Source organism: Astyanax mexicanus, chromosome 16 (genome assembly GCF_023375975.1).
Source record: "Astyanax mexicanus isolate ESR-SI-001 chromosome 16, AstMex3_surface, whole genome shotgun sequence".
Lineage (NCBI taxonomy): Eukaryota > Metazoa > Chordata > Actinopteri > Characiformes > Acestrorhamphidae > Astyanax > Astyanax mexicanus.
Genome location: NC_064423.1, coordinates 30,621,036 through 30,645,109, shown reverse-complemented (window position 1 = coordinate 30,645,109; position 24,074 = coordinate 30,621,036). Strand labels below are relative to the sequence as shown.

General features: G+C 39.5%; 1 protein-coding gene across 2 annotated transcripts in view; it reads right to left on the bottom strand.

The window, feature by feature from the left end:
• Nucleotides 1–914: 914 nt before the first annotated feature.
• The window catches only part of mafgb (v-maf avian musculoaponeurotic fibrosarcoma oncogene homolog Gb), a 40,737-nt gene continuing 17,577 nt past the window's right edge, over nt 915–24,074 (bottom strand). For both annotated transcript variants that reach the window (XM_049465582.1, XM_007246096.4), the window contains 2 exons: nt 9,041–9,107; nt 915–8,192 (listed from right to left, as the gene is read on the bottom strand). In XM_049465582.1, the coding sequence (XP_049321539.1) occupies nt 7,713–8,192; nt 9,041–9,076 (516 nt within the window). In that variant the 5' untranslated portion in view covers nt 9,077–9,107 and the 3' untranslated portion in view covers nt 915–7,712. The remainder of the gene's footprint in view (nt 8,193–9,040; nt 9,108–24,074) is intronic.

Here is a 24,074-nt window from a genome sequence, read left to right as displayed (position 1 = left end):
TGGGGTTTCTCCACTGGAAGCACAAAGACGCAGTAAATCCTGCGGAACCGGCGTTAAACACTTCATCTGATCAGTAAGGTCGTTATCTGCCCGAGTAATAACGAGCGTCCACCGGTCAGGATGAAATAGCGGCGCGTCCCCGAGGAGGCGGGGAGCGCGCAGAGCACGTGCGCGTCCCCGCGAAGCAGCGAGAGCGCGCCCAGCCAATCCCCGGCTGACTGTGTCATGTTTTACTAATGTCAGGCCAAAAATACGTCCGCCGAGAGGTTGTTCCAACTAGGTCATCCTCTGCTACATCTCTCAGCTTTTTATAGGTTCCTTAGAAAATAAAATAAAACGTGGCAGAGCTATTCACAGAGCAGAAACACTATTAAAAAAGCCTCTCAAATCAGGAGATTCTGATTGTGTGACTAAATTAGGTCACACAATGACATCCAATCAAACCCACACACAAGGACGGACAAAGCAGCAGGTACACCTCCACCACTGTGTTTTTCAAAATGTATTTATTGGTCATATACAAAATAAAGTAAGCTGTATATCAACAAACATACAGTATATACATCAATAAATTAAAAGACGCCCCAGACTGACTGATACAGTTAATTTCATCGTTATATACCAATACATTATATTACTTATCTACAAATTGCAAAAAAGTACAATAACTTAGTTGATAAATACTTACAATTAAATGGACTTTTACTGTATGTATATTTCCCATACAAAGTACTGATAGAATTTATTACACCGCATACAGAAAAAAACAACAGATTTTACTTTTTTTTAAATCAATAGCGACAGAAAAAAATGTTACTTTCCATGGTCATAAATTCACAACTTTATAGCTTGAAAATTTCTCACCGTATACTTTTAGACTATTTTTTGGGACGACATCAAAAACAAAACGGAAAAAAAAAATTAAAAAAAAAAACACCACTCCTATGATAAGGTGTAGTCAATTTTGCAGTCTTCAGCTCACTGTTTGTACATGGACTTGAATGTGGTTTAAGTGAAGCAAAGAGGAAGAACAGGGGAGACAAAAAGAAAAAAAGAAAGAAAGAAAGACAGTAAACAAACAAACATACAAACAAACAAATCAGGTCGCAAACAAACAACATTGGTCAACGAAACATATTTCTCCCAAGTGCGGCCTCGCATCCAGACAACCGGCCTCATTTCATTTCATTCAAATCAAAAAAGGCCCAAAAGGCCTAATGACACACCCCAGTGCCCTTCAACATAGGATCCTCATTGTATTGATTTACAAGCTGTAGAACTGTGGCGTGAGGAGCTCGTCCCAAAACAACAGGGATGGCTTTAGACGTTAACAGGCGTGATGAGGAGTTAATCATTTAAACCTCTGAAAAAACAAACCAGGCTGTTATGAAGTGGAGGGGGAAAGAAAACTGGGTTTCTTTAACCTTAACAAGAGACGGGAATGAAAAAAAGAAAAAGAAAAGAGCCTCTTTGTAGACTATTTGAGACTCATTTGTCTTTGCCCAGAAATAAAACCTCTTAATGCTCGTCCCAGGAGGCCTAAAAAGGAAAGCTCTGTTGGGAACGTGGCAGACCAGAAACACATCTGGGCTATCGGCAACAAGGCAAGAATGAATAGAAGTCATTCGATACAGTGTATGAGCGCGGCACAGCGTGGTTAACACACTAATAGTTACACTCGGGAAGAAGTAGGACAAAGTCTTGCGTTTTTAGGGTAGTGCACCAGGCAACAGGACCGGACACTTGAGACTATGCTGAGCTCTGGCTCGGCTCGGCGCTCGCTATTGATCTGCTGACAAAAGAGCCGGTCACGGCTTGGCTTGGGGTCATCTAAATTACATTTTTTAAAAAGCTGACAGTTCTCAGCAGCACATCGTTTTCAAGCCAGGATTGTCTCACTTTGCTGTATTTCAATAACCACTGCTTTTGGTTATTGGGACATGTAGTATGAGTTTAAAAACGGGGCGGGGCACTGAAATTGTAATTAGCAGCAGAGAAAAAAAAAAAAAGTACAGCTCAGAGAAACTCTAAACTCAACCACTGAGGTAAAATGAGAACAACTGTTGCGTCATGTGATAAACATTACATTACAACATGTATTTCATTTGTGAAGGGAGGAGTCTTGAGTGAATTTTACAGCAAAAAAAAGAAAATAAAAAATAAATAGAATAAAATGGCGTCTCTCATGATCAATTCTGTGGTTACTGAACTGCAAGTCCCAAAAAAACAAAAAACAAAAAGGGCCCTCCCTACTGCCCGCTAATTTGCATATAATTCATATGTTCACTTCTACACCAAGTCACCACAACGACGACAACAATGACGTACGTGAACAAGCCAAGCCGCTCGTCCTCTCCCGCCGAAGGAAGCGAAGGTGAAGAAGGGGAAGAGGAGGAGCGTTAGTTTATAGCTAGGCGTGGTGGCGCTACCTGGAACACGAGCACTTGGACGAGGAGCACGCCATTGTTCGCTAGTAAGCTAGTTAGAATTCATTTTGAAAACCCTTAAAAACACACTGCTCACACTGTTATGTCAGACACGCCACAGAACTGCCACAGCCAATAGGAGAACGCTACCATTGGTTACGAAAGCAACGCCAAAAATGGACCAAAGACTCCATTTACAGAACAATTTCACAGATTAACCAGTCAGAGGAAGTTCATTTTCTTGATTTACATTGATAGAAAAACAAAAAGGAATCCATATAAATACTGTATACCTACAATAGTTATCCAAACCTAAATGCCAGATAAGTGCAGCTTTTAAAAAGGAGCTCATTATGTGTAAGGCCTGATAAGTACGTTTAAACCCCCAACAGCATGTGCTGATTTCCATGCTGGACAACGTTAAACGTAACGGTTCCATAGTACATCATCAGCTAATACAGCCAGAAGCTGTATAAACACAGATTCGGTGTGTTGTGTTTACAGTCAGTGCATTTAGAAATAGCTTCCTATTGGGGCTGTTCAAGTTGCCATAGTAATAGCCTGTTTCAAGCTAATCCTTATTTTGCCAAAAATCCTGTTACAGTACTAAGAAAATGTCAAGATCACCCATCTTTCATTTAGTTTCCACTTAAAGCAGCCAGGTTATTTATTTATGAGGAGACATGGCTGAGGGGACACGAGCAAGATACAAATCAAGGGATTTTTTTCAAACAAGTTCCAAACTAGTGCAGGTCCTGATAAACCACCAAAACCACCCCTATCAGATAAACAGGATTGATGGGAAACTGTACAGCTTCTTCTTGTCCACCCTAGTCCACCTCAGCATTGCTAAATGTGCCAAGAGGTGTACGAAAATCTTCAGCAGAAACACTGAAACTGAAGCTGTAATAAAGGTAAAAAGGTGGATCTCTGAGCATTCAGACAGCAGTGACAGCAGATTCAGATGTTGGAGCATCTTATAAATGTGGAAATGAAATGAATGAAGGGTGACTTTTGCACAGTACTGTGGGCAAACAATCTAAATCCAATCAGGCCATGATAAAACTGTCCAGTGGATATGTATTTACATAAGAAAAACAACGTAATTAAAAGGCTTCTGATTGTAGAATAAGGAGTAGTTGAGTGCTGTATGGTTCTGTTTGGATTGTCACACACTCAGCTCGAGTCTTCAGAGCCACCATGCTGCACACTTCTCAAACCGTAACACACCTGCTTCAGTTCATCTGCTAATTATGAAGCCCTTCATGAGGTGAATCAGGTGCACTGAAGACACTGTGGATCACAGTGGCCCTTCCGAATGACTGGAGCTGAAAACTCAGACTTACAATCCAAACTCTGGAGATGGTATATTGTAATAATGTATAGTTTAACTAAGACGGGGCTTAAAAGATCAAGTATATTGTGGCTGGTGTGAGGCCTTACTGGGCCTATTTGAGCTAATCATTTTGCTACGTTTTACCGTAACAGGAAAACCTCTGTACCGTTGCATACAGTACTTGTATAACAACATGTTCTCAGCATAACGTGAAAGACATGACCTTCCACACAATCATCGTAGGGTTTTTTGTTCCGCAATAAAATACTTTCGCGGTGCTCCCTCGACCTGCAGCTCATGGAGCATTCAGTGGCAGAACCAGGGACGCACTCGGCACTCCAGCGCTGCACCCGCAGGAACCCTTTTAACACTTTAAGCTGAAGCAGAAGGCCCTTTTGAAAGACAGCGGGAGCAGCGAGAGCGAGAGCGGTGCTTTCGCTTCGTTTTGTATGTTGAAATCAGTGCAGTGTCACTTCCCTGGCATTTAAAGAAAATGACAAATAACCAAAAAAATAAAATAAAATCCCAACATAATACATTAAATAGAATCTACCATAGAAACATTTTACACCAAAAATATAAAAATCACACATCACAAAAAAAATAGACTATCAAACAGAGGTGATGAGACCACACTATCCTTAATCGTATCCCACAAACCCCCTGCCGTAGGTCCACTTTCCTGAGAATTTCAATTTCAATAGTTTCAAAAAGCTGCTTTTTCCCCAGAAAGAGAGGAATACAAATATAGCAAGTATAGTTGTCACTAAATAGGGCGCAGAGACTCAGTCTTGCTGATGTCAAGGAAACTGTGCCCAGTCCCATTGGCATTAGAGCACAAAAGCTCACCCAGTTGCACTGCTGCTCCTCCGCAGCCTTTAAAGAGGAATCCCACTAGTTTTTGACGTCAATTCTTTAATGTGGGGTAGGCATTTATACATATGTATATTGTGTTGTAACAGTATCTGTAAGATTCAACGACTGTATCTTAGAATGGACATCTCCCAAAAGTGAGGATGGCACAAATCTGTTTTTATAGTACTGTTGTTAAGATGAATTAAAAAAAACAGTAGCAGCAAGTTATTCATGTTTTGGATAGTAAATAAAAAGGCTAGAATTATGTACTTCTGATTCCTATCATCACTACTGTAGATAAATCAGAGTTAGCAAATTTCTCTTCAATAAATCATCTCAAACCAAACCTGAATGACTTTAACATATTCAACTACTGAATTATGGTAAAAAAAAGCCTTATACAACTGGTGGAATTCCCCTTTAAACCTTAAGGAAAAAACACATGACTTTTTGTCAAACTTGTCATCTGCTGCGGAGTTCACTCAAAAGGCCAATTCTAGGGGACAGCAAAACGCCTCTGTTAAATACCTCTGGCATTTTGATGTTGACCCAACTTATTTAAGTGCTATTGTTCCAAAAAACAACAAAACAAAAAAAAAAACTGTAAGGGGTAGGCATTAGGAAGGGAGAGCGGAGGCTTGTGGGATACGCAAGTCTATCACCTGCGTTTGGCCAAAGTAAGAACAGAAGAGCGTCACATCCAAAAATAGTGAACAGTACCATCACCTTATCACTTACACGTCACACCACACGCGCTAGTCCACAGTTTTTACGCGCCTAGTCACTAGAAAAAGCTATCAACTTCAATAGTTAAGCCACTTTTGGTACAATTGCAAAAAAGAGATATCAAACAACTTTATATTCTTTTTATGTTTTATAAATAATGCAAGATACTCTATGTCTGTGTGTGTGTTTGTTTTTTTATATAAAATTCAAGACTCCACCATATAGACAAAGATTCTTAGAATACGTTACGCAACGTCACAGCGACAGATTTATGGTAAAGCTTGTGAGAGTTCACCGGTTTATGCAACCAGATAGTCCCAGTTTCAAATACGAAGAAGAATAAGAAGAAGAAGAGGAAGTGTTGTTTTCTTTTTCCTGCGACACTTAAGACCTTTTTTCCACTTTTCTCCACATTTTTAAAAGGGGGACGAACCATCAAGTGATGCGGATCCCTCTCTGGAGCTACTAAAAGGCAAAGACAGGGGAAACTTATCTAGCTACTAACCTAGCTATCAGCTAATAGCTAATACTTCATAATCAATGTAAAGTAAATAGTAAATAAGTACTTTTTTTGCCAGCATAAGAACTATAAAAAACACAAGACGACCTTTTCACTAGCTCCACGAAGGAAAATAAAAAAAATCAGCAGTTTAGCCTTTTTCACAACATAAATATCTTATTGCCTCGCCAATAAACTTTTATAAAAAGAAAGAAATCCTTTTTATTATTATTTCTCCTGAAAAAAGGACTACCCAATCACATAAACTGGTCTCAGTAATCCTGATAGCTACCATACGAACAACGAACATCAGCTCACTCTCCTCTGGTCTCCCTTTTCTGCAGTGGCTGGTCAGTGCACAACAATAGGCACAGATAAAGGGACAAGGGCTTCTTTTTTTTTTTAAACAAATATACATCTGGATGGCATCTACAGTAGAGTGTGTTCAGGACCGCCATTCACAGACAAATCTGAAGATCAGGAGAAAGAAGGGAAGAAGTTGAGCACAACAATGCTCTAAGAATGGGACCAGAACAAGATCTGTTTTTCCTACAATTTGATCAGTGCTACAAAGGGTTCTCTGACTGAACTTCTGAGGTCTTCAAATATGGCCCTTGAATCCAGTTTCAGCTCCAGGAATTTGTGATCATTGGTACAAGTGCCACAACTGTCCCCTCCCCTTTTCAGTAATTACTGGATCCAAGACTGGAAACTGGATTTAAGGTCAATTTTGTATAAAAGATGTTTAGTGATCTTTACCAATTGCAAAGCTTTGTTTTTACAAAAAATGTCTTTATTATGAAACCAAACATGGTTCTTCTCTGACTCACTCAGAGAACGCCTTAGCACCTTATTTCTACACTGTAATCATTGTGGGAAAATATTCAGAATTATTAAGCTTTTAAAGCTCAAAGTGGAGATAATACACCAATGAATGGGCCCTGAACAAACTCACATTTTTCTGACCTGACTTATTTTGACAGAACACTCTTAACAATAAAGGTGCTACTGAGGGCTATTTGAACCATTTTTGTACAATAAGAAAAATATGTGTGAAGAACATTTTAAAAAGTTAATGTCAATGTAAAAGTTCTATTTTTATTTAATAGAAACTGATTCTTTAAGCATGTCTCAATCAAACTCTCTGAAGCACCTTTATATTTAGACTGTATCCATCACATAAAATGTCTAAGGTTCAGTTCGGATGCTTTAGAAGACCGAGGTGAAGAACGAGAAAGGAAGAGAACGTGAAGAGAACATAAAGTCTATGTTCTTTACGCTCTTCAGTGTTTTTGTTTTTTTTTCTTTTTTTTATCGACCGACTCCAAAAATACAAAAGGACGGAAAAACAGCAAAAATACAGCATATCGGAAACACAACGAATCTCAAAAAACGCTGCATAAAAATCACAGATCGTCATAGAAACAAAACAAACACAGAAAATACACTTGGGCCCTAAAGTCAAACAATATCGTACAAAAACCAGAACACTATATAAACAACAGTGCTCACTGCAGTCACTAGGGACACTTACTAAAACAGATTTCGCTGCATCTTTTTCAGCTTTTCTAATTTGGAGATGCTTCTGGAAGCCCAGGTGTTTTAATTAAAGCGTCCTTGATGTGGGCTCATCCTTTACACAAAAGAAGAGGCTGAACTGACCACATCAGATGGGAAGCATTATTATAGGATGCCCCGTTTCGGGTGTCCTTCACATCGACCTCCCCATATGGTGAGGAGTAAAACTTGTAGCAGTTTGACCTTTTGACTTTAAAATGGGTTAAAATGTGCCTAAATTGTGATGCACTGACCAAACCTCTCGCGCTCTCTCTTTTCTCTCCCAATCCTCTCCCACAAATCCTGGCCTGTACTAAGACCTCGCGTCCGTTTTGGACTTTACTATTGTGATGACACTGGTGGCCCCCACCTTGCCCGGTACGAGGGGCCCTATGACGGAGGCCAGTGGGCCACGGGCAGAGATGGGCACAGCGGCATTGGTGACCGGTGCCACGGGCCCTCGGGCCACAGTCCTGGCGAAGCTCTGCAGCGCCTCGTATTTGGAGCGCAGGGCGTCCAGCTCCACCTTCATGCTGGCGTTCTCCGAAGCGAGCTTCTCCACCTCCTGCTGCAGCTCCGCCTTCTGCCGCTCCAGCTCCTCCTTCTGCGTGACGCGCTTGACGCGGCAGCTGGCAGCATAGCCGCGGTTCTTCAGCGTGCGCCGTCGCTGCTTCAGCTGCAGGATCTCCTCCTTGGTCAGACCCCGCAGGTGCTGGTTCAGCTCCCGCACCGACATGGACACAAGCTCGTCGTCCGTGAGGCTCGTGCCATTCTCGCCCGGCTCCCGCTTCACCTGCGAGAAACAACAAGGATGAGAACAACACAAATTTTACGTTCTGACACCATCACACAAATATCTTGCAGTTAAAAAGGTATAGCAGGAGGAAAAAAGTAATTTTAGAGCATTTTTTTTGTTTATTTAACACAAAATTTGGACAAAAGAACAACTGCTGGATAGATTACACCACAAAAATTAAAATCAGCCGACATGTTGAAAGTCACAGCTAGGGGTATGCAAATTGTAATTTTAAGAACTGTAACGTCAGAGTAACTTCAAGTGAAAAGTATTTAAGACCAGCAAGATCTGATCTGCAGGTTTTATAACATTTTATAATATAGGCTAAATAATGCTGAAGTGGCATATATACATTTAAAAAGCACTTACTCTCGTAACACCTCTAACAAACTAACTACTTCTAACCTCATTTCCTGCTCCCCCTCCTCCTTTCTTTTTCTATATTTTCTAATATTACATATTTTATGTGCTCTATTGCTTATGTACCTCATAATTTGTAAGTTGCTTTGGATAAAAGCGTCCACTAAATAAAATGTAATGTAATGTAAAAATGTGCTTACTCACTAAAAGCAGTCAAATGGGTTGCCACATGCAAATATTGTATGTTCTTGTGATGATAAAAGGAAAGCAGGTTGTTTTTGCAGATTTCTCACCTTTCAGGGACTGAACAGGCTAAAATATAGGTTTTAAAATCATATCTAACTTTAAAAACCTGGGGAAATTTGACTTCACCCCACATGACCCTTTTTCAAATCAATACTGAAACTGAAACCAGTGAACAGCCACAAGACACACAGAGAGCGGAGAAAAAAAAACTGTGCAGCAGAAAAGAAAAGATGACCGACCTTCAAGGCCTTGTTTCCCTTGTTAGTGGTCGTCATGCCACGAGAGCCGCTTCCAAACCACGCAGATCTAGAAGACAGAATGAAGAACTGGTTAAAGCACAATCAGGCCAAAATACACAGATAATGTGAAGTGTATTAGGTGTATTATGTCTGAGAGTCAGGTAGGATTTGATTAAAAGGGAACACACACTCACACACATACAAAGAATCTCAGTATGAAAGGTCTAGACACTAAATAAGCAGTTTTAATTCCTCCAGCCACATGTACCATGAACTTTCAGTGACAAGAAACCTGGACGAGTGAAAGTGCCAGCACTTAACCCCCGGCTTCCTGTCTCCTACTTCCTCTGTGGTTCTAGTGGTTGGGTGCCTTCACTGAAGTTCTAAAACACCTTATTCGTGAGCGAGAAGACACCTGTCTCTGATAGGCTGGTAAGGAACCAATAGGGGAGGAGCAAAACAGCCCATGAGGAAGTAGTGGCATGGGCAACAGTCCAGGGGATTACCAGGTAGTGATGGTGACTAATTAGAGTGTGCTCAGACGGTTTACGAGGGAAAACAGGACGGGAACATCATATATAAGAGATAAAGATAACTGATATGTACCGGTTTAAAATAACGTCCGCTTTCAATGAACATCCTCACACTCACTGAATGGAGATTAAACTACTTGGCACGGTATTCAGGCTTAACCCTGAACACTACACAATTACACAGCTACATGGTTAATCACAAGGGGAACAAAGGCAGGTAATCCTCATTATGGTGTTTCTGAACAATACTAAAAACACATGCTGTGTAATAATGATAATCATCCAATAAATAATGTCTTTTTTAAAATAAAAATAAGAATCATTGTACAAAAAATATCTTTCACATATAAACTCCAGAAAAGGCCTGGAGAATTAGGTTTGGGCAATATCTGGAGCCAGAGATTTTTAATGTCAGATGCTTTCTCAATACAAGAAATGCTCCACGTGGTTTAGGCAAGGAGTACAACTGACGCAGACAAAACTGACTGTTTTTATACCAGGTATAGCATATGATTTTCAGCAGTTAAACCAAACAAACTGACGAATTAAAAAAACTAAGAAAATCAGCAGATTAGTACATTTTTAAAACACAAAAATAGCTGAAAATAATTAAAAAGTTAAAAAAAGAACGTTTTAAGTTTTTATTTAAGTTTCAAGCTTTAACTATAGCAGATAAACTTTGTTGAACAATAAAATACTCTTTTTTAATTTTAATTTATTTAAGAGCCAATTTATAATAAAAACAATAATAAAAACACAAAAAGAAAAGTAACAACAACAAGGATGAATCGTGAAATAATAATATAAATATTTCTTTTTTTAACCGTGATGCTTATTATTCTAGAATTAAAATCGCATACTTGTTGCAAACCTATTAAACCAGATGTTTGTCTCGGCTCATTTGATAATATAATAATACATAATAAAAAATATCTGCATTAGATGCATGAATCACATTTTAATAGTATTGGACATGAACACTCTTTTCATGGAATTATTAATGGTCATGGTTCCTTTTTTTAAATGTCTTAATTTACACTTGTTTTACATTCTACACGGCAAAAATGAGCAGTCTTGTTCTACTGCTGAATAAGACAAGCCCACAGCTGCCAGATTCCTGATGCGCTGTATCTATTTCTAATAGAATCTTTAGGACAGGCTTTATTTGTTTTCTTCACAAGGTCTCAATGAAAAGCTCTAAAATGTAAATCAATGGGAAAACACACGGCCACTGCCAAACGCAATCCAGCGCAACACTGACAGCTAACTTCAGTGTTATGACTGCTAAAGCAATTTGTCAGGATTCTGACAGCTACAGCGAAGCTCTCCTTCTGAACTGGAATGAGAAGAAAACAGCAGCTTTTCATTCCGAGATAAAGGAAGAGAATGGGATGAGTAAAGTGTAAACAGGATGAGATCAGTCTTTACAATCTGCCTCTCCCTCACGTACACAGACACATGCCACAATAGCCCCCATTGAGGCGAGCGCAGGGATGACACCCCTGGAGCGGACGGGCAGTCCGATGAAGGGCGGCCATTGTTCCTGTCGGCCAGCGGCCATCATGGGACGGAGCGAGGATGATTCGGCACATTCCGGAACATCCCTCATCCCACCCAGCATCAGAGCAAGCGGCCCGCGGCGGCCAGTTTACACAGAGAGAGAGAGAGAGGTTCACAAATCACAAACCACACAGCGAACAGATGGGGTCAAAGGGCAGTGGAGGACACTCTGATGCCTCTACAAGACATTCAGTCTACTCTTTTGAACCAAACTTTATCTCTATTACATTAAACTGTTGGGATGCTGTTGTTTATGATGCATGTGGTCGATTATCTCTGAGAGAGAACCTGTTGACTCTACACATTTATCACTGAAGTCAGTGAGCAGGTGCACTGGGGACGAATATACTGAGAATCTTCTATGAAAAATTATACTGAGAATCTTAGGATAAACAAAAAGCTAAAAAAAAATTATAATTAACCTAAATGCATTGTTATTTGTTATCTTAAGTTCCACTTAAAAAGGAATCCCTAAAATTATTTATTTTAAGTATAAGCAGTATAAGCATCCTTGAGTTGTGAGGGGGACAAAATATTCGAATTAACAGTATCAGTGTCCTGGCTTGACTATACCTCATCCTCCAATACCTTCATTCTAAAAACAGAGTTTTTAGACTGATAGGTTTGTTGGATGTAACAGCTTTGAATTTTTTTGTTTGATAAATGAACAAAATAAACAAAACATTATATTCAGAACACAGAATTTTACACAGCAAATTATTTACATTAGCCTGAATTAAAAAAAAAAAATCTTCCACATGCTCTGTGCAACAGAGAAATTCTCACAGGGAGGTCTATAAATCCTCACATTCACCTTTATGGACTGTCACTTAAAGACACTCTTCTTTGCTGCATTTCACAGCTGATCAACAACAACATTTTTTAGGTAAGAACTAACGGTACATAAAAATAAATTCCACTTTTGATCATGATAAACTAGACAATAATTCTAGTGGATCAATAATTTCTAACTATTTAATCAGACATTAAAGAGGATGATCTCTGACCAGAGTGAGGCTGTCATTTAAAACAATTTTTAAGAACAATAAAAAATATATATTGTTATTGTTATTGTTGTTACTAGTTTTTTAAAGAGAAAAGTTTGGATATGGACGGATTCTTCTATCTATTCTATCTATCTATTTCGTCCGCACTTGTTAATGTTCTCTGAAGTTTCGAGATACAAACAGATAGGAGCAGTACTACTGGAAATTATAGGGGCAGTGTAGCCAATAACAAACAGAACGTAAATTACACACAGAAGTTTAAGGTAAGTGACACTATTTGCTTTTAAACATAAAGAGAGTATGAATGAGCTTTAAGAAGAATTTCCAACAAGAACAAGAAAATCTTCTGTTTATCTGTGCTAAGTATTAGGAAACTTACAATATGAAATTCATTGTTTATTCGAAAATCCACTTTTTTGAAATATTTTTTTCAGTCTTGAGCGTGTACTTTTGTCTGCTTTTCAAAACAAGCAGGTTTATTTATTCAAGTCATTCAGTAAATGTACAAGGGTTAAGTAAGACAGGGCAGACCTTCACGATAATAGTAAACACACCCAGCACATATTACGAGATTAAGGGCCTCTGTGTGTGTGTGTGTGTGTTTGTGTCTTGGAAGGAGTAATTTCCTGGCAGAAGCTCTGGAGAAACTCCCTCCTGGAAGGAGAGTGAGTAGCTTTAAGCCACCTCCAGCCCTGCCACCAATCCTGCACCTATTACAACACCAGATCAAAGGCAATCGCTGTAGACAACTACTGTCCCCACTACTGAGAAACCTACTAATCCCGGCAGAGCCTGAGAGAAAGAAAGAGAGAGGTAAAGAGAGAGAGAGAGAGAGAAAGAGGCAGACAGGTGTGGGTGTTATTCTGCCTGGGCTGTGGCTGAAATCCCTCCGTACGGAGCAGTGGGCTACGCCACAGGCTCAGGATTAGACTGATTAACCTGTCTGTCTCCATTTCCACAAGCAGCAGAACCACGGCATGCTCCAGCTCAGCCCATCAGCACAGCTAAAAACACCACCAAACACAAACACACACAACAACAGAACATTAATATATAGATTAATCTACACACCAAGAGTGAAATACAACACGTTACCAGATAAAACACTAAAACTTGTGCAGTAAAACACAAGAATAATGCTGGGTTCCAGTGTTGATGAGAAGGTTGTATCTTCACTAGACTGTTTAACGCCGACCAGTTCAGGTGCTCATCAAAAGATCGGTTTAATAATCCAAAATAATCCAATCCAATCCATTGTGAAATAATACAATTACATGAATTAAATCAACTAAATGTTGGAAAGTAATAACCACAAATATTAAAAGATGTAAAATACACTGATCAAAATGTCCCCACACAAAACCTAGCAAACATGCTAGCTAACACAAACTAAACTGACAAAACAGAACATGACTGTTCTAAAAGGCACATTAACCCGATCTCTAAAATACACAACACAAAATACTAGCAAAAAAACACTAATACAGACTCAGCGAACAGAGAACGTTATTAGAACGTTTAGGAACATTATTTTGATATTAAAAAGGTTCCTGAAAAGTTCATCTGTAAAAGTATAGAAATAATGTTCCAGGAACTTTCTGAAAACATGTGAAATAATAGTTAAATTAAAACATTAAATACAAAACCTTTTAGCTGGGTAACAAACAAAAGGCCAACAAAAAATAAAAAGCATTTTATTACAGAAAAATACAACATGCTAACATGCAACTTAATATTTTAAACACAACATGCTAAAGACACCCCAGAGAACAAAGAAACGTTGAATCAATATTTATTGTTGTGTTTTAGTGTCCCTTAGACATCTGGGACAATTTTTTTTATTATTTAAAATATGCTGAATTAAAAAGCACAGCACAAAAACATATAACACTCCAACACACCACATTTTGTGGAGGTCACATATTTAGCATTATTTTATATAGGATTATTATTAAAAATGACGTATTTATACACCTGTATATGTGTGGGTGGTGTATCATCCCAGAAATGATTGTGCGAAATTATCACTTTAAGACAATTTAAATGTCACTAATATATCAAGGGATAATATAATCATTTGAAACCCTTTTAAAGACAACAAATTTGTGATTAATCATAGTTTGTGAAATACATAGTTATTTATTTCTTCACCTGCTGCAGTTCACACTGAGTGTATGGAGTTTCTAAAGCTAAAATCCTGTTCACTGTTATATATGTGAACAAACATGCAAATAAACACAATAAACTATATCAGGATTATTAAATATTATTGAGGTCATATCCATTTATTGTTCGGTAAGTCGATAATGTAATTATCATAACAGGATTATGCATTTATTAATTTTCTCCTGTTTTATTATTTTTTTTAATTTTCATGGTCAGTCTCATACAGGGTCAGTGTTTTACGGGTAGACTGTATAGTAGCAGGCTGTTCTGCATCAACTACTTCTTAAAAAGGCAATAATACTCAAGTATTTTTATTACATAAAATAAAATTACATTAATAATGGAAATAATGAGTATCTCTGGGGTCTACACCTGGTCTATCATTAAAACTGGGAACCTCCATACCTTCTCACAAACACACCCCTACATACAGACAGCACAGAGTCACATCCATGACTGTTGCAAGAACTGAGTGCAAGGAGCAATCAGAGCACACACACACTCTCTCACACACACACACACACACACACACCTCCTTCATTCCTCCACTCCTGTGAAGAGGCATCGCTACACAAAAGAACGGATTAACGTGGTCTAACCTGAGGGGGAGGGGCTTTGTCTCTATCAGCCATCGTCTTATTTCCCTAGTGCCCGACCCCCATCCCCCATCAGCCCCTGCTCCCTCTCTCCATGCCGCCCCTCAGACATACGCTCTCCCTCACACACACACACACACACTCATCTCTATCTACTCCTCTTCCTCAAACACACACTCACACACACACTCACACAGCCAGCTGAATGAACACACTCCTCTCACTCCGCTGGACACCAAGTCCAAGACACCAAAGGTAGGAAATGATGGTTTAAGCCTGAGCTCACAGGTGCAGATCAATCAGAATTCCTCAGAAACCAATTCATCCAATTCTGGACCAAATAAAAGATAATTTAATACACAAATCTGATTCTTACAGACTAATTCTGTGTTCACATTATACATTAAATATATGACAGCCAGATCATATTTCCTACAGATTTCAGTGCAAAGTGTAGGTTATGAGCCATTTAAAAGGAGCATGGAATGCATTTACTGGGATGCACCAAAACAATAATTTGGTGTTTGTATACAGCTTTTTGATCAGGCACAGATTTTTCCCATAGGAATAAATAGGGTGAAAAAGTTTCGCCCCTTTTGAACGTAATGATACAAATACACTTGTTACATCCAACTATTAACATGGGGAACCACAACAACCACCTGAACAGCCACAGGAGACTCCTAAGCAATCAACTATAATACTTTAACAACTGCTTAGCAATCACATGGCAACACCCAACCAATCACTAAGCAACACCATAAAAAACACCTGGGTGGGATACCTGTCTGTCTATCAACACATGGGATTCATTTGCATCCCAAAAACTATTTAACAACCCTATAGCAATCACCTGGGATATCACAGTGACCACATATGAACACCCCAATAATCATTAGACACTATATCCAACAAACTAAAATGACCATGAAAAATATCTGAACACTTGGCAATAGCATATCAACCGCCTGGTTTCCAATTATTATTACTCACTGATCAATACATTCAAATTAATGGAATATCAAAATCGATGCATTGAGAATGTTTCCATCTCTCTCTCATACGAGCATTAAAAAAAATTATAGAGTGATGTGTCCATATGGTGCACACAGCGGGCACTGTCTAGCCAACATTTCAATTCCAGCCCATGTGGGCTAAATAGTGCAACATGTACTGATTCTCTACTCCATCTCAGCAGCTGTTCGCTGCCACTTCCGCCTGATCACAGTGGCATTAAGGGACTTCGGGCTTTCATCCTGTCAAATAAAACTAACGGGTAACTTTACAGGAGAGAAGAAAAACAATGTAACAAGTCATTCTGGGTCATTTCTATTAGCCCAGTTCATCCTGAAACGTTCACACACGGCATAAAGGGCAGCTAACATTCTGAACAGACAGAGAGCAATGTAAAGACACTAGAGAGAGAGACGAAAACAAACAGATATGCCATCTTAACACATACTTATTTATGTTTAGATGATATACTGTCCCAATATATTTACATTTTTATAATTGGTATTACTGTAATTGCGTTACTGATTGTTTTATGCTACTTATATAATAATAATGTAATAGATTGCAAATGCAATTACATTATTTAAAAAAAAAAATCTATGCTGTTTTAATTGTTAAGAATATTTAAACACTGGATAACAAATGGGTTACTGGGTTACAATTTAGAAAAAGGTATCGAAAAAAGTCTCGTTTGGATATCGGTACCAACGGTATTAACCGATACCCAGCCCTAATCTTGGCGCAGTAATATGTAATTTAAAAAAAAACATAATAATAAAATATTTTCCAGATTTTCCCAAGAATCACAATATTGCAAAAAAAATCCCTAAAATATATCTTGATATTAATTTAGAGCCATATTGCCCACCCCAATTGAGGTGAGCAAAAATGATTGGGGTTACATCCATATACTTTACATTAAATCTATAATGTGATTATTGTGAGAGACCCATAGACAGCACTGGGCAAGAGATGATAATGGGCATCCAAAACAAAGGAATCATACTCTCTCCTCTTTCTTTCTTTCTTTCTTTCTTTCTTTCTTTCTTTCTTTCTTTCTTTCTTTCTTTCTCTCCCACACACACACAGACACACACACACACACACACACAACAGTGTACAGCAATTTGACTTTGAAGATGCATAACAGAGAACATACAGAAAGGACATGAGGGCAACATAATAACCCCTCACTCTAAACCCACCACCTACACAAACACAAACACACAGACACACACAGACACTCATGCACCTACCCACCCACAAACACACACTCCCACACACTGGCGCTGATTCTGTTTAATATTCCTCTCTGAGGAGAGGTCACCAGCAAGAAGCAGACGTCCTCCCGCAGCGCCAACAAAACCACATTAACTCTGATAAAGGACTTACTCTCCTGCCAGAACGTGAGTGCGTTTGTGTGTGTGTGCGCGCACGTGTGTTTTATGACCATCTGTAGATGCAGTATTATGGATCTGTTGTTGTAAGTATGCATATGGTTATGCGTATTGCACCTCCTTGCATGCATGTTTCATGTGTACAGGCAAGTGAGTTATGATATACACTACTCTAATATGTCCTGCCTTTCTCCCTGTAAAAGTTTTGCCAATAAAATAGGTTAGATAGAGGAGTATAAAGCAGTGGAACTGTGTTCTCGGTAATGGTGGTGAATAATGGCCTCTCCTTTTTTTGGAGGAGCTGGTTAGTCTGAATGCAATCAAATCATCACAACAATGCTACAACAATCTAGCAGAAAGTTTTCCCCTGACAGTAAAGAGAGTTACTCCAATAGATGAATGAATGAGCAGGTGCCCTTATACTGTAGACCATATAGTGTATGTTACTCAGACTTTACAGTAGAGAAATGCAGTGTTACAGATTCAATATCTTCAAAGTATGATCACAGAAATCTGGGGTAAATTAGTCAGAAGTGTTTGGCTTGTGACTAGAAGGTTATTGATTAAATCCCCTCAACTAGCAGTAAGTGAGTAGATAATGCAGAGGTTACATTCTATCAAGAGTAATTCTAAAGCGACAAAGAATCCACAAACAAGATCTAAAGAACTTTGGGCTTCTCTGGCCTGAGGAACTACTAGTGGGACACATTTAGGGGCCTGAAGGTTGCTCCTAGACTAGCAAAAGTAAAGAAGCAATACCGTGCAATAAAGAGTATTAAAAAGAGTGAGAGTAAGGAAGGTATTCATGAAATACCAGCCTGGCAGACACACCCTTTAACTGAGGGAAGTACACACGCTGATCTCCAGTTCACCAAGAAACACCTGAACCTGTCTGAGTTTGGACAGAACAACTATAGTGGAGTGTCCCCAAACTTTTGACTGGTAGAGCGAGAGTATTGGGGTGTGTGTGTGTGTGTGTTTTGGAAGAAGTAAAGCTAAGAGATCAGTCTGCGTGAGGAGGAAGATGAGGATGAGGAGTGCTGAGGTGGTCGCACTGGTAGCAGTTTTTTGCAGGCGCACGCTGATTTCTTCCCTATCGGCCCATGGAATGCTGACACACACACACACACACACACAAACACACAGAAAGGATGGGGGACAAAAATTGCTGAGTGTGAAAGTGGGGGATAGAAAAAGGAGGGGGAGAAAAGGATAGAAAGTGAGAAAGAACAGAAAGAAGGAGAGAAGACTAAGAAAGACTAAAAGAAAGAAAGAACCAAAGAAGAAAGAGGCAAACAAAAAAATGGTAAAGAAAGGAAAGAAAATTATAGAAATAAAAAAAGTTTAAAAAAGAAAAGTGGCCGAAAGAAAAGAAACAAAACTAGAATGAGTCAAAGAAAGTAAAACAGAAAGATAAAAAGATTTATAAGAAACTGGGCAGACAGGAGGCAGGAACAGACACAAAGAAAAAGAGAAAAAGGAAAGGATAGAAAAATAAAGAAAGAAAGAAAGAAAAAAAAGAATTAAAGGATGAAGAGAAATGAAAGAAAGAAACAATGAAGCAGAAAAAGAACAATGTAGAAAGAATCTTACTGGAAGAAATTGCATGCATGTGATTTCTTGTGAAAAGAGAGAGAAAAAAGGATGAGAGACAAAGAAGTGAAAGTCAAAAGCTGCCGAGAGAGAGAGAGTGAGAGAGAGAGAGCGAGCGATGGAGTGTGTAAGGAGGAGTGTGTGTGTGTGTGTGTGTGTGTGGTGAGGGGGGTGAGGCTGGAGGAAAAGAGCCCCGGCCGAAAGTGCATCCTCGACACATTTGCGGGAGCTTAGTGGCTGGGGAGGCGGATTGGGGTCGAGCGGAGGGGAGAAAAGCCCTGAACTCAGCATCCAGCAGCGCTAAAACCTCCAATTAGAAAAAGTTCCTGTGTTGATCCACCACTACAAAACTGCAAGGCCTTCAACACGCCTCTCCGCGCGACTGCTGAGACAACCAAAGCAGCCCGGCAACAGACTGGTGGGGAGGGGGGTGCACGGCAAAAGAGCGATGGCAAAACAGATGGAGCAGGAGAGGAAGGGATAAAGAGGAAGAGAAATGGAGGAAGTTGATAGATTATGGTTTAGTTGGTGTTAAATTAATTGAACAGGGGTCAGTGTGGTTAGCTTACAGGGGCTTTTCTGATAACTGAAGAGGCCCCTCTGAAGGTCTCACTGAAAGTACAGGTTACAGTAGCAAACATTCAGTCACTCTGATACTTGGATATATCTAAGGGTATATCTGGTTCAGAGTTTTTTAATTGGTTTCAGAAACTTTGCTTTAAGCTGCACCTCCCCATTCTTTACACTGATTAGTTTGCGAAGTGTTGTCAGTTTGGAAAGTTGCCTAAATAAGTGTTCTGCTAAATTCTACCACCCTACCTGATTTCAACTTTCTGCATGTGCTTGTATGTCACACTACCAATTCGGTTTATTTCTGTTTTCAATAAGGGATACTGCTTTGTGACTTACACAGACATGCATAGTGAAGTTACATGTCGGGGCAACACACATTCTTTTCTTTTTCTGTTGTTCAATGGGTGACGATAGCCTACCACAACTTCCTGTAACTGGTCTGAAAATTTGAGACATCCAAACCCTGGTCTGGTTCGTTTGCAGCTTTCACACGGCAAACAAGCAGGACCATGGTTCACCAGATCTTTTGGTCAGACCATGGTCCATGACATCTTTCACACCTGCTGTTTTGGTTCAGACCATACAGGACAGAAAGGTCTTTAAAGATCTTTCTTACCTCAGATGCTGCTTCTGTATCTCTCAGCTTGTCAACAAATGCATGTGTACATCTATCCAAACTGTCACTTTCAGAATTGTATTGTTTGTAATGAGAGTGTTTGGGTTTGTTGCTGCTTATCCATTTCTTTGGTTGATTTTACATGTCAATGACTTTTGCCATGCCCCATGGAATCTAAGAAATGTTGTACTGACCTGTGGGATATGCATGTAGGGTCTCTTACTTGCTCACAGTATGTGAACAAGAATTGTGCCAGTTGCTAGTCTGTTCTGTGGGTGGTAATGCCTTCTATGACGTATTCCCAGAACACACAAAACTGTGGATCGAGGAATGATAAATGCCTACAGAACATTAGAAAGGGAATGTTCCATCCATCTGGCCATGCTGGACAGTCTTTAACATCACTCACAAGATAACACCTCAAAACTTATACGTTATGTTTTAAATGTTATCTTGTTTGTAAAACTTGATCAGTTTACATACTGCCATCCCGTTATACTTGTTTAATAGCAATTTTGGCCACTGCTAGGTTACAATTAAAGTGGCAGTCTGTATTATTAAGTTTCTAAACTGAAAGCATAAGCGTTTCTGAGTGGAGAAGGGACAACTTATTGTGTTTAATGGTACCAGTGTGATGAAACAACAATCACTACTAAGCCATATATATATTCTTTATATGTTCTTTTCGTCACGTCTCGTGTCTTTACGTACTTGTGTCACAGGTACAGCCTCTAAAAGAGGATCCGGCTCAGTTTTACTGACCGCGAGCAGCTGGTGGAGCAATGGAGACTTCAGAAGGGGGAACTCGGAGCTCAATAACTTATTCAATCATATTAAAAACAAAGTGTTGAAGTGAAGTTGAAGTGAAGTTTCTGACTGAGCACGCTCTCTCTCTCTAACTAAACATAACCTGGAATCGGATTTATCCGCTCTGAAAGGAGACCGTATCACACCTGCCCAGTTAAAAATTATTCTTCCGCATGCTCAGTGCAATTATCCATTCTCACAGAGAGGGCCCTAAATCCCAAAACTTACAGACATCAGCTTTATTTAAGATGGACTGATATTTACAGAGTGCCCATCTTGTGAGATACTGTCACTCATAGAATTCTTCTTCCTCAATCAGATTGTGAAGTTGAGGTGTGAACTGAGGTATATCATCCATGTGTCATCCATGTGATTCTTAGAGGCTCCTCCTCACAAATTACTGGACCTGTTGCTAACATTTTGATGCCAGAGACCACAGGACACCTTCAGAGGTTTTGTAAAGTCTATGCCTCAAATGTTTAGATCTGTTGTGTTGATACAATGGGGACCTGCGCTTACTATTCCTGCAGGTTCATTAAATGTTTTCTTTGTTTGTTGGTGTGTGTTTGATGTAGTGGTGTGGTCCACTAGCACTGTATCCATGTCAGTGTGTGTGTGTGTATATATATCTGTGTGTTTGTGGGCCACTTTTAGCCTTATTAATCCAGTTTAATGTTCTTGTGTGAAGAGCAGCAGACGTCTTTGTGAGTTCCTGGTAAGCGTGGCTCTATCATACAACCGGCTTAGCTTAGCCAAACACACACACACAGGCATGCAAAAAACACACACACATACAAACACATACACACATACAGACAGACAGACGCTAACCACTCTAACAGGATTTAGCTCAATGGAGCCATATCAGACCTATCAAAATGAATGAACAATAGGGCTGAATGTTGATGCCTGGGAGGCTGTAATAATAAGACCAAATTCTAAAGATCTGTTCATTTACTCTGTCTGAGGTGTTTGTTTATCCTCCAATTAAAGCTCAGGGCTGATCCCCAGGCAAGCGTTCATCTGTGAATGAAGGAGAGGGAGAAAAGGACCATTTCTAAATATTAACCCAAGAAAAAAAAAACTGAACAAACTGGGAGAAAAATAGGCAGAGTGATGAGAAGTCTCTTTCAGGGATGGCCCTCTCATTCAGCGCTTCTGAAGCAGCCGTGCTATTGATTTGAGACAGACTCTCCGCTGAAGTGTGAAGTGAATTATTGAAGGGAGGGAGAGAAAAGAAAGAGAGAAAGAGAGGCAGAGGCAGAGAAGAGGAGGTTATCAACAGCGCAACACTCTTTACACTTTAAATCATCAATAGTCTACAGGCGGAGACATCATGTGCAAAAGCTAAGAGCATGAAAGACGGAGACAAAAAGAAAGAGAGGAAGAGAAAAAAGAGAGAAAGAGAGAAGTAGTAAGTGTAGCTAGAATTCGCAAGAATAATGAAAGACGCAGCGAGACAAGAACAAGAGAAGCACCAAGAGTAAGACAGCGGGATGCAGCGGCAGTGGAGAGAGGATCTGATGGAGAGTCGCTGAGCGCTTCACATCAGCCCAGAGAAGAAAAGCGCTCTCTATCTCCAGCCTCTCTCATCTCAGGTAGTGAGCGAGTGTGATGACAAATTTCCTAACACAAGCAGAAAAAAGTGCAGAGTCAGGAGGTGGGAGTGTTTTTTTATTTAGTAAGGGCTTTTTCCACAAGAGAAACTCGTAGGTTAATTTGGTCCCCCCACCCCTTCAGAGGCAGACGGAGATAAAGTTAACTAAATCTTATTTCCCCTCCGCTCATACGGGTCAGCACAAAACCAGCACCAGCACCACCACATAAATAACCCTCACTTACAGCAGCAGCAGGAGAAAAGAGAACTAAAAGAAAGAAAGAAAGAAAGAAAGAAAGAAAGAAAGAAAGAAAGAAAGAAAGAAAGAGGAAACAGCAAAAGAGAGACAGAAGAAAAAAAAAACAAGAATAGGAGAGAAAGAAAAACGTAAACCAGAATTAAAGAAAGGAAAACGAGGAGAGACAAATGAAAGAAAGTGGACAGAAAAGAAAGACATTAAATGATGGCAGAAAAAAACAAAAAAAGACAGACTGGATCGAATGGTGAAAAACAACAATTATAAAGAGACAGAAATAGAGGGAAGAGAGAGAAAATATAACTATAAGATGAAAAGTCTGTGGGGAAAAACAACAGAAACAACGGAAAGAAGACAAAGTAAGAAAAGACAGACAAAGAAAGTTTAAGGTAGAAATGAAAACTAAGTGTGAATGTGCAATGACAGAAAAAAGAAATAAAGACAGAAAGAAAGAAAGTGTAACTAGATGGAGAAAAAATATATAAGACAAAGATTAAAAGAGTTAAGAGAAATAAAAACAAAAAAGAAAACCTGAAAAGACTGAGAAGGACAGAAGCAAAATCAGGAAAACAGGAGGAATAAACCCGAAAGAAGAAAATGATGGAAGAGAAGAAGAGGAAAAAGAACAGAGAAACAAGAGAAAGAAATGAGACGGGAGAAAAGAAAGTAGGAGAAGAAAAATCTAAAAGACAAAGAAAGAGAAAGTCAAACAGAACAGAGATAGACAGGCAGCAGGCTGTGCTGAGTTTAGATCAGACTCAGTGTTAAGGGTTCAGTGTGTGTATTTGTGGGGTTCATCAGTGTTAGTCTACTCACTAAACACACCGCCCAGCTACAATGAGACACTGTCCACTCCAACCTCCCCATTCACACCGTCCATTCCATCCTCCCCGTCCACCTGCACTGAGACACTGTCCACTCCATCCACTGCCATCTTTGTACACTGTGACATCACAACAACATGACTCAGCACATCTCACCCAGCCCAGACTCTCCACTGCCCTGAACTCTGTTCTCCAGCCTTCCACCAGGAGCCCAGCCTCACACACAGCTACAGCTTACTGAACACACATCACCTGCAGCACACACACCTAATCATTACTTTACACAAACCATCAAATAACTGAACACACTCACACTGACTACACCCACCACCTGCAGCATACACACACACACCTACTCATTACTTCACACAAATACAGTGTGTGTAGCTGTGGTGTTTATCAGTGTTAGCCTACACACTAAACAAACCAGATAGACCGTCCACATAGAATAACAAAGTTTCAAAGAAAAAAGAAAATTTGAAAAATGGAAGGAAG